This window comes from Solea senegalensis, linkage group LG21 (assembly GCF_019176455.1).
Source record: "Solea senegalensis isolate Sse05_10M linkage group LG21, IFAPA_SoseM_1, whole genome shotgun sequence".
Classification (NCBI taxonomy): domain Eukaryota; kingdom Metazoa; phylum Chordata; class Actinopteri; order Pleuronectiformes; family Soleidae; genus Solea; species Solea senegalensis.
Window position 1 is genome coordinate 13761414 of NC_058040.1, and position 12109 is coordinate 13773522.

Sequence of the window (12109 nt, forward strand, 5' to 3'; positions counted from 1 at the left end):
TTAACTTATTGAACAGTCTATCAGAGGAATTTGGGGATATGTGGGGCTCAGTGATTTTAATGGCATGGGGGAAAATGCAACTTGAGATTTAATGGGTTGGAATCAACAAAATGGCTTCGGAAACAGAAAATCTATCCTGCAAATGGTCACCCGAATCAATAGAGAGAGGGGGGCAGCGTTCTGTTCATCTGCAAATGAAAAGCTCTTTTTTAATAACTAGAATAAATTGATCCGTTAAGCGGATTTCTTAAAAAAAAAAATCAAATTCTGCCTCTAATGGTGTTGAATGTTTTATTTTTACGTAACGACAAAAAAAGAAACGCCGACTATGCACAAACGGATGAGTGCATAAATATCACATAGACGGGGAACGGCGGCACTATCTATTACTCCTATAAGACCCTGAGCTGTATCAATAAAATGGGAGATTCTATGCAACTGAATGGACATCTATGTGTTTTTGATGGTTCTATTTGTATGAGTGCAACTTCCTCCAAATATTTACCTACTAGGAAGCAGGAAACAGAAGCACAGACACTCTCGCACTCAATGAGAGTCGTGGAAAGTTTATCAGGGCAACACAACGGCCGCACGTGAAGGGTCAGTGAACCACAAACACACATGGACACGCATTCATTCAGACAAAACATCCATGATCCCACGGCCCCGATCTCTGCCACGCAACAAAAGGACGTAGAAATGTCACACATATCTGTTAACAGACGCTATCTACACACCTGCGCACACATATATTAACGCAATATGGACGATGTCAGGTCACTGAACTGTTGGCTGAAACATTTCTTTACCAACACACACATGCTGCCCTCATCCTTACAGTAAAACACTGTCACAAACAGCTTATAATTAAGGAGAGGAATACGCTCAGTGGCCACTTTATTAGGTACAGGAGAGGCACAAGATCTGTTCGGGAAAACCTTGGTCATAGCAAGTGCTTACTTACTGTTGCTTTTTTCTACTATAATATCCAGTCTGGTCGTTCTCCTCTGACCTCGGATAACCCTTTCAAACCATTCTCAGTAAACTACGCGGACACGTGCACACAAAACGCCACCAGTTTTGACACCAGCGTTTAACTTGGGCAGGTCGTCTTGCCTGAACGCAATGAGCTGCCGCCACGCCACCGGATGTTTGCGGTACATAATAGATATCGCAACGGCTCGGAAAAAACATACCAAATGCTACCTGACCCCAGAGCCATCACAGCACTTTGTTCCCTATTTATTTGTCATTAAGCACTGGCCCGCTGTGACCCACTGTAAGCCTCATTAGAACATATTTCCACAAAATGACTCGCATTAGACAACACACGCAAACACCAGCAGTCTCATTGAGTGTTCACACTGACTCATGCGGGAGAATGTTGGCCCGGCACTGTTTCACCTCATTGTCCTGCCTCAGTGTGTTTAAAAGAGAGAGGAAGAAAACCCACAGAAAAGCAGAGGGGGGGGGACTCTCTTTCTGAGACCTCCACTTTCAGTCACTGGATGTCAGATATCACAGGAAGCCATCTTGGTCCGTTAAACGCCCGTTAATGAAAGTGTGTCTGAGGGAGAGGTGGACAAGGATGTTGATGAAGGAAGACAGAGTAGTGCGGGGAGATAAAAAAAAGCAGCAGCAGCAGCAGCAGCAGCAGCAGCAGCAGCAGCAGCAGCAGCAGCAGCAAGAGAAGCAAGAGAAGCGGCCGCTCATCTGTGCTCCTGTGCACATCTCCCGTATTGTGTTCCTTTTCCAATTTGAAAATGCCATTTCAGAGGAAGGACTCAGGTGAAATGAGAGTGCGATGGCTTTTTAGGGAATCCATACTCTGCATTCTCCTGGCCTTTGGTGTGCTGATGAGTAATATAATAGTCAGAATTCTGTATTGCTCCCCATTATTCCACGAGGTCCGAGGTTAGGGCCACTTTTACACGGTGAGTGTGGTTTCGGCTGTCTTGTCAAATTAAACCGACTTTCAAAAGCCTTACGATTTAACACTGAAACATTCCTTCTTTTTTTTTTTTGACGCTAGTTTTAGACTTAAATTAAATATTCTGCCCTTTCCGAAACCACGAATGCATAACGTATGCACACACGTCAATAAACTAATATCTCTGCAGTTGAAAGGGAGCCTTTTAGGCCATCTGTCTGTGATCTCCGAACACTGCCGATCATAGATCTGCACCGAGCACAAGTCAATTGACTAGCAAAACCTTCGGTGACCTTAAAGCCTCGTTTGCCAAGTCGTCAATAGACAGACAATGTCCTAGATTTACAGGACTTATTTTTTTGTTTGTTGTTATTTTTTTTTTTAAACGCCTTAAGCTTCACACTTCCGTCAATAAAATCCCCACGGCGTCTATCTAACAGCTGCACGGTGTAAATAACAATCACCTCCACTAAATTGAATTCAAGCTCAAACGCGACAGTGTCACCAGTAAACAAAGCCCTTGGAATCGTCAGCTTGGTCTGAGGTTTTGAGCGAGCGGTGTAACTGAAATGTCAATGTCAATGCGGAGTAACTGCTTCTGACTTTTGGGAAGGAGCCATCACCGAGAGAGAGAGCGAGCGAGAGAGCTTTGATCAAAGCTTGACTGGGAATCCCTCCTAAAAGATTAATGAGTTAAATGAGCTGGACATGACACAAAAAAAAACACACTCACTCATGAACACACACACACAGACACACACACACACTGCGCAAAAAACACACACACAGCTCAGATAGTGAGATTCCGAGATTTCATATCTCCGCATAGGGGGACCGTGATTGGTTGGAAATGGTCCATTACCAGAGCGATTGTATCAGATATTCGGGAACCCTGTGTCTATGCGGCCCAATTAGAGAACATTCACAACCAAACAACAATGGATTCTGCAAATGTTTGCTTTTTGTATCATACTTCACATTTTGCCTCTTGTCTCGTGTGTAAATTCATAGTGCGTGACATCATCGAAGGAGAGGGACAATGGAGGCTGGCGGACGAGTGTGTTTCCATGCGTTACATCTTTATTAGGCTACGACCACTGATGCTGATAAAATAGCTATGTCAATGGTTGGTGTAGTGGTTGGCACTTTTGCCTTCGCAGCAAGACGACCCGGGTCCTGTTTGCATTCTGGCAATGAGGTCCCGTCCCCCTATGAGTCTCAAAAGTGTGGAATTAGCATTGCAGTTTCAAGGCTCGGACCAAGTGTCACTGGTGGGCATGTAACAAAAAAAGGAACGCGGATATTTCTCGACTAAGGTTGGGAAGCACAATTTATCAAAAATACTACCCTTATTCTAGTAATACAAAGCTAAATCGGTGAAGTATTCCTTTAAATACAATTCAGCACCTCTGAGGTCCTGGTCCTCTGCTGTAATAATGGACTGCTCCCATTGTTGCCCCAAAGTAGAAGAGTTCAACTATCTCAGAATCTTGTTCCCGAGTAAGGACAAAATGGAGCTTGAGACTGACAGGCAGGCGGGCATTGTAGCGGACAGCTGTGGTCAGGAGGGAGCTGAGCTGGAAGGCAAAGCTATCGAAAGCTTGTTCCAGCCCTCCCCTGTGGTTCTGAGCTTTGGGAGGTGACTGAAAGAAAGAGAAATGTGAATTCAAGTGGCTGAGATGAGTTTCCTCCACATGGTGGTTGAGCTTACCCTCAGAGACAGGGTGGCTCAGAGTGCAGTCGCTCGCTTCACATGCATGAAAGTGAGTCGGTGGAGGTGGTTCAAGCAGCTGATCACGATGCTCCCTGCACGCAGTCGATTGCATGTTTTCCCCGACGCGTCCAACGAGCAAGAGAATCGTGTTCAGACTACTAGGAAGAAACTGGGGAAATTATAAGTCTCATCTGGCCTGGGGAACATCTCAGCATCCCCCAGGAGGGGCAACAAAAGGGGTACGGCGGTGGGGGTGGGGGGACTCACTAGATATCGTCAACTCAAAATGAGTGGATGGAGGAATTATACAAACTTGTATGTGAGTCTCTGCCTTTCCAGAAAAGGATTGAACCATGTGAGTGAGAATTAGTGACTGTTTGGTGTCAGGCATGTTGGTGATTAACACATGTTTTCAGGATTGTTAAGACTTTTTAACTGATCTAAAGTTCGGCATTGTGCGGTTTGATTCTTCTGTCGTACGACGCGCTCATGACTCTTTCGGTGTCGACCAATCGGTGGCTCTGAGAGAGCCAGAGAAGGTACTGGGCAGCCTGTGGCCAAGTGGAAAGGGAACTTGACTTGTAACCGCAAGTACCCCTGAGCAAGGTACCCAACTCCCAATGCTCCCCGGGCGCTACTAATTCTAGGATGGGTCAAAATGCAGAGGATTACTTTCCCTAAGGGGATTAATAAAACTAAACTTTAAAAAAAAGCACCAGGTACTATCACTAATTGAAAAGCCAAAAAAGAATCTACCCAGATTAGATTCATGCTGGAATTGTCATGACAATAGCACTTAAATAAATGCTAATTATTGCCCCCTCTTACAAAACGTCACCATCAGATGTTCTCTTTAACACCCAGTATTGTAATCTAACCAGACAATCACAAGGCAACCTCCACACCAGTGTCAAACAATGACTTCTCAGCCTCTCTGCAATCAGACAGGCACTCAGTTGATCGTCCTGTCTGCTCGTGTGTTAGCGAGAATCTAACAACTGTTGTGCTGGATTAGGATTAGTTGGCGAATAGGTGGCGAAAGTGTTGTTTCATCCATTAAGCTAGCCACAGACTAATCAACTGGTCACAAGGTTAATTACCTCAAAGCAATCCAAATTGTAGGAAGGTACACAAATAATTGGAAAATCACATCTACCAAAACATATTTGACCACGTATTACAATTTCAGGATTGCCAGTTCTCTTTGAACATATCATTGTATCACCAAAGACACACTTGGCCACGACTTTACTCCGCCTACCTGCCGATCACCCAGTCAGTCAACGCTGTAATCCGTCTGCCAATCAATTGGTTGAGCTCCAGCTTGAATTTAATACCAAACAGGAAGCACTGATTACGCTGAGTGCTACTCAGGATAATGAGAGCAAACAAGGCTCCCCCGCCAGCACATACAAGCAAACAGACACACAAGACATACATTTTCTTTTTTTTCGTGTGTGTTCTGATTATTTAATAATTCACGACGGCTGTCTGTTTTCTCTGATGACACATCGGCGTTCGCTTGAATCCCATGAATAATGGATGACATTAAGTCGTCTGGATTTGTCTTTTGCACTCCGGAGCGTGCGCATATTCACAAAATGACTAGCGGCGGCTAATTTTTTTCATGACTCTGAGTCATGAGATTTTGAAATTTTTGGCCCGAGCGTCGCAGATTACCATCCATTAACTTGACACTCCCGCCATACTCTAGTATGTGTCGTTATTGAAACCAGATGCTTTTGTTGCATGCGTGTGTGAGTGTGTGTTGAACTTTCTTACTCTACGATAACTTATGGACAGTTTTCCTTTTACTACGAACGTGTTCCTTTTGCAAATGTACTGTATGTGTGTATGAATAGGGCAACTGATATAAATCTAAAAGAGTCTTTTTTTTCCTCAGCCTCCATTCTGCGCTTATTGACGCTTATTAATCAAATTGTGTACATTAGATGTGGTTGTAATACTATACTACTATACTATGACTTTTTGACTGATTTTGGAAGACATACTACACAACTACTTTTTTGACCGATTTCGGACGACATACTATACTATGACTTTTTTGACTGATTTTGGACGACATACTATACTATGACTTTTTTGACTGATTTTGGACGACATACTATACTATGACTTTTTTGGGTTATTATAGACGACATACTTTGCTATGTTTACTAGTGTGTATTATGTTGTTTATATAGCAGGCAACCCAGTTAAAAACTTTCAGTTTGGCTGAGTGGTTTAAGGGGCTGACTTTCCAAACAGTTTCTCTCAGTAGAACTGGTTCGAATCTCACTCCCATCAGAAATCATGAATGTTATGAGTGATACTGGAAAACCTACAAAACAATGACTTTATGTCAAATTTTGGATGACATTCTAACCTATGACTTTTTTGTCAAATTTTGGATGACATACTAACCTATGACTTTTTTTAAAATTTCGAACAACATACTAAAGTATGACTCTTTGGTAAAATATTGTACGACATACTATACTATGACTTTTTTGACTGATTTCGGACAACATACTATACTATGACTTTTTTGACTGATTTTGGATGACATACTATACTATAAGTTTTTTGACTGATTTTGGACGACATACTATACTATGACTTTTTTGGGTTATTTTAGACGACATACTATACTATGACTTTTGACTGATTTTGGACGACATACTATACTATGACTTTTTGACTGATTTTGGACGACATACTATACTATGACTTTTGACTGATTTTGGGCGACATACTATACGACTTTTTGACTGATTTTGGACGACATACTATACTATGACTATTTTGACTGATTTCGGACGACATACTAACCTATGACTTTTTTTTTCAAATTTTTGACGACTTTTAGGTTATTTTGGACGATATACAATACCATGACTTTTTTGAGTGATTTTGGATGACTTACCATACTATGACTTTTCTGTCTCATTTTGGACAACATACTATACGATGACTTTTTTGACAGATTTTGGACGACATACTATATTAAGACATTTCTGTCATATTTTGGACAAAATACTATACTGTGACTTTTTTGGGTTATTTTGGACGTCATACTATACTTTGACTATTTTGTCACGTTTTGGACGACATATTATACTATGACATTTTTGGGCTATTTTGGACGTCATACTATACTATGACTTTTTTGAGTGATTTTGGACAACATACTATTTTATGACTTTTTTGACTGATTTTGGACAATTTACTATACTAAGACTTTTTAGACTGATTTTGGACAACATGCTATACTATGACTTTTTTGTCACATTTTGTACGACATACTAACCTATGACTTTTTTGTCACATTTTGGACGACATACTATGCTCCGTTTATCAGTGTGTATTATGTTGTTTATATAGCAAGCACCCCTCAGACACGCTTTCAGTTTGGCTTAGTGGTTTGATGGGCTCACTTTTGAGCCAGCTTCTCTCAGGAGAGCCGGTTCGAATCTCACTTCCATCATCATTATCATACTAAAGTATGACCTCTGGGTCAAAGTTTGGAAGACATACTAACCTATGACTTTTTTGTCTAATTTTGGACGACATTCTAACCTATGACTTTTTTGTTAAATTTTGGATGACATACTAAAGTATGACTGTTTGGTCAAATTTTTGACGATATGATAAATTATTACTTTTTTGTCACATTTTGGACGACATACTGAAGTATGACTTATAACTATACATTTTTTGTTAAATTTTTGTCAAAGCTTCAGTAACACAGAAATCCATTAGCTCAGCTGGTAAGGAGCTTTTAAACCAGTAGCAGGTTCACAAACCAGTTGACAGACAAACAGATACATGCATACATCTCCTATTATGATATACATTTTCCATAAGTTCTGGACAAGACCAATTAGGTTTTTTTCAGTACGTCTTTTACTACTAGCATAGTGGAAAACCAACTAAGTTGTATTCAGGATCTATGCCTACTGGACATTTTTACTGTAAAGTTCCAAATAAATATAAAGTTAAATGTCCCACATTGGCACTGGCAAGGCTGGTTTTCTACTCCGAATCTGTTAAATTAGTGTAAAAAAAACCCTGCATTGCTCACATCCTCACATTCATCCAATCAGTCAATAAAAATGTCAATGCCAGTGTCAAAATCACACATGAGGTTGACTTAATCAAAAAGTGAGGGTAAGTGAGTCTGCTTCTTGTTCTCAGAATGAAGTTTGGGGGTGATTTCTCCAGAGGGGCGAGCATGAAAGCCTAATGTAATTTGTGCTGCAGTCTGTTAGTAGAGTTTAACTGGCTCAGTTGGCTACATCTACACGCCTCCCCTCTTCTTAATTATTTTCTCTCTCTTCCACTCGTTTAGCTAATTTCCTTTTTATTTTTTGCCCACATGCTTCTGTAGTTCTCTCTCTCTTTGTCTGTCTGTGCCACTGTACCTTTGAAAAAGAAAGCCTCCCCTCGAATCTGGGCCACTGCATCAAAGTGACTGGAGCATCTGTCTGGGGCATCCTGCGCCAGCCTGAGAAACCGTGAAGAAAATAAGAGAGGAGATTTCTTCAAAAGAGAGAAACAGATGAGCTCTTCTCCAAAATTGGACATTCACAACACTTCAAACAATGATGTTCCTCTGTGTCATTATGTAAAATGATTTTCAGATAGACTCTACAAAAGTGGAGACAATTTTATTGGACTATAACAAAGAGACTTGTGTTTAAAATGTACATGCATCCAGATTGTGTTTACACTCTCACCCACTGTGACTGTGAATGGAATACTCGGCTGAACAAACAGGGAGATGCTATCATGTCGACGCGCTAAGGTCCCTTTTTTGCGCGTTTGTCCCCGAGGTTTTTAACGGATTTTAAGCAGTGATGTGGCCAGCCTGCCAATGATGCGCTGAGAGCAGGGGAGCCTGCCAGGCCTTATATGACCAACAAAGATCTCTATTCAGACCTCTGTTAACACTACACCACTGCTCGGTGGTTAGCTCTCCGGCACTTGTCATGGCTAATCAAGCTTTTTCATGAGCCGTTGGATTCAGTGGGAAATGATTAATGAAGCTTGAGCTTAGACTGAAACTTGGGAGGGGACACTGCCTACTTTAGCTATGATGGCCTACATTAAAGTACATCATCATAAAACTAACATCAGAATGAAGACCGTTGAAGAAGCTGAGTTTTAACCCTTGTGCCCTCCACTTAAACGGGAATTCAAGGGTTTTAACTTATGAAAATGAAAAATTTAATGTATATTGATTTAATAGCAGTTTTTTTGTATGTGTACATTTTTTTGCCGTTAAGGTGTTCAGTGTGTTCAAAATGCATCAATAGAGAATAAGAGACATGTAAGAGTAAAAGACATTGGATTTCAAAAAATTTACTGAAAAGAGTGTTGTTTGACTGCCTTTTCTACTTAAATAATGTAAACCGCTCATTATCCACATCAAAGTCCATAGAGAAAATAGAAAACACTGCAAGATAAAAGCTTGCATTGGCTGGTTACAAATGTGAGATTAGGCATATATTATAATCATGAGCCCTTTGTTAAGTGGTTTTAAACATTATATTTCTTTCTGTCCCTGCTGGCAGCCATGTTATCAGTGAAAGTGTCTGGGTCTCAAGTTAGTTCACTGAAACAGTTGTGTGTGTTTGTTTACGAACATTCAAAACACATGAATAAAGGAAGTCTAATTATCTTTGAAGAGAGAGAGAGAGAGAGAGAGAAAAACATTCACAGGCCAATCAACTTGCTTTGGGGACTTATGTAATTAGATGGGCAGGTTCCAGAAGTCTTAGCTAATTTGTTTTGCTGGCTCCTGTTGGCGTGATTCTAACATCAAGATCCAAAAACACTGGTTTTACAATAAATAGTGAGTATTCCTGCATGGTTTCATTACATTGTTTTCCAGTGGAAGTGGAGAAACAAAATTCATTATATAATTATGTGGCTGTACAGGGAACCATCAGAGACATTGTAATATTTTGTAATGAGAGTCATTCCAGACCTATTAATTTTTTTTCCAACCATAAAGATAATGTTTAAAGTCAGTTTTGCACTTTTGGGCAGTTAATAAATATACACTGTACAGACAAAAGTAGTTAGCCACACCTTTTTAATTCAGGTGTCTGAAGCAGGCTTAGGGGTCGAGGTCCCTTATCTCCCATGGGGGACTATCTTAATGCTTCATGACTGTGCCCCAGTGCACACAGCAAGGACAATAAAGACATGGTTTGACTTTGAGTTTGGTGTGGAAGAACTGTACTGACCCACACTGAGCCCTGACCTCAACCCCATCGAGCACCTTTGGGATGAACTGGAACAGAGATTGTGAGCCAGGTCTTCTCATCCAACATCAGTGCCTGACCTCATAAATGCTCCACAGAATGAACGGGCACAAAGTCCCATTGACACACTTCAAAATCTTGAGCAAAATCTTCACAAAAAGTGGATCGACTCCATATTAAAGTCCTGTATATGTATTTGAATACGTCATTACAGTCCCTGTTGGTGCTAAAAGACAAATTACAGAGCAGCAACTTGTCCGAGTTGCATCGAATGCATCCTACGCCACATGCAGAAGAAGGTTATTGACACCCAAGTCCAAGTCATATCATTTGATTTTTATAAAAGTGTCATTACAACAACAGCAGCATATTGCTCATCTTGAATGTACAGCAACTGAAGTCTGGAAAACATGAGGCAGAGTCACTGCATTTAATCTGGGCACAAACGCTAAGGTCCTTGAGACAGAGCCTGAGGCACCGTAGAAGAGGGTGGAATGGATTTTTAAAAAAAAGAAAAAAAAAAAGATACACAGTGAGTAATTGTTGCACGTGAAAGACGATGTTAGTCTCAGGATCTTTGACTCACAGGACAGTGGATCTGTTTTCAGGGAGGTCGAGCAGGACGGGAGGCTCAGCTGTCTGGGAGGAGCTGCTTGGTTGGTTTGTGTGAGACACCGAGTCTCTGACACCTAAGGGGGACATCAAATTTAGACTTAAATACATTTACCATCCTAGACATCAACATTTTACTTGGAGACCATGTTGGAATTTATTTAATGTGGTAACTACTCACTCATAATTACCGTATTTGCTCTACTCCTGATTTTGTTCACTGACTTCACTCCACCTCACTTTGATTAAATTCGTCTGCCCTGCACTTCACTCTCCTCTTTATAGGTGTCATTCTTGGCTATTTCCTTTATCAAGGAAGGGTGTTATAAGGTCAAATGCCACAAAAGAGCCCAATTAACTCCATTTGTGCTTTCATTAAATCAATAACCTTGCTCTACAGAACTCATCAACGGTTTCCTGCATGATGCTGTATATTCAGTATTCTGTGCTGAAACAAGTAACTGCCTGCTTCCACTATACTGCACAGGGAAACGTGCATAATTACAAAAGAGGCTCTAGAGTCATGGTCAGTGGACGAGAGGAAGACTCTCTGACTGCGTCACAGCAGTGTTTACACAGTAGGTGTGTTTCTATTAGCCTGTCTTAATAAGTACTTTCAATTTTCAGTCTTGAAATATTGCAATTAAGTTTTTATGCTTGAGGGAGGTGGAACATTTGGGGAATCAATACGAGTCATGTCTCCATTGCAATAAGTGCAATGGAAATTAATTTATCTAATAAATGGCGTAATAAAAGGAGCAAATATTACTACAGTAATGAAATGAAGCAACAAAGAAAAGCCAACACATGTCATCAAGTTGCATCTTGTTATCCTCTCGTGATGATAGACTTTGGCACCTTTTCATGAGTTAAAAAAGAAAAGCGTTGACAATTCAGTTAAAATTTACACCTAGCAACAGACTCATACAAAGTTCACATGCATTTTTAGAGAGAAAGAAGACAAAGTCATAGTTGCTTTCATAAAAATGTACCATCATTTTCATGTTCAAGTACAGATAATGACCGGCAGACAGGGTAATTTAACATTTCCAAGTGTACTGGGAACATTAATGTGTCTGAAAAACAAGAACAAAGGCCAACACTGACTTCTTCTAAAAGCCATACTTGCTATTTACTTCAATTTTAAGGTACGGAACATCCTCATACCGTAGAGCTGCCACACGCGGACCTTGTCTTCATAGGGAAGGTCGTATTTCAGAGGATCTCCTACAGGTCCTTGATAGTATGGTCTCATGATGGACTCAATGGCCGAGGTATGGACCAGACCAATGGCGTGACCGAACTCGTGGACCGCAACTGCAAACAGGTCCATCCCATGGGAGTCTGAAGGAGAGAAAGACGGAGAAAACAAAACTCCGTCATCAGACAAACACAATCTAAAGATCAAGAGTCATGTCAGGGTTCTGTTTAAATTTGAATCTTCTTTTAAAATATAGAAGAATCGCTGAAAACTAAGGCTCTGTATTTGTCAGTATAGCAGCGTTTTCGCCTGTTGACGATCCCGCACTGCACGCAGGAAGTGATTCATTTTATGTTAAAACAAACAGAGGCAACAGCAAC

At 40.8% G+C, this 12109-nt stretch overlaps 1 protein-coding gene across 1 annotated transcript in view; it reads right to left on the bottom strand.

Annotated features, from left to right (window-relative positions):
* The window catches only part of LOC122758646 (matrix metalloproteinase-17-like), an 86877-nt gene that overhangs the window by 24988 nt on the left and 49780 nt on the right, over window positions 1-12109 (bottom strand). Inside the window, exons 5-8 of the mRNA XM_044012914.1 lie at window positions 11696-11872; window positions 10503-10605; window positions 8069-8151; window positions 3460-3560 (exon numbers count right to left, since the gene is read on the bottom strand). Coding sequence (XP_043868849.1) covers window positions 3460-3560; window positions 8069-8151; window positions 10503-10605; window positions 11696-11872 — 464 coding nt within the window. The remainder of the gene's footprint in view (window positions 1-3459; window positions 3561-8068; window positions 8152-10502; window positions 10606-11695; window positions 11873-12109) is intronic.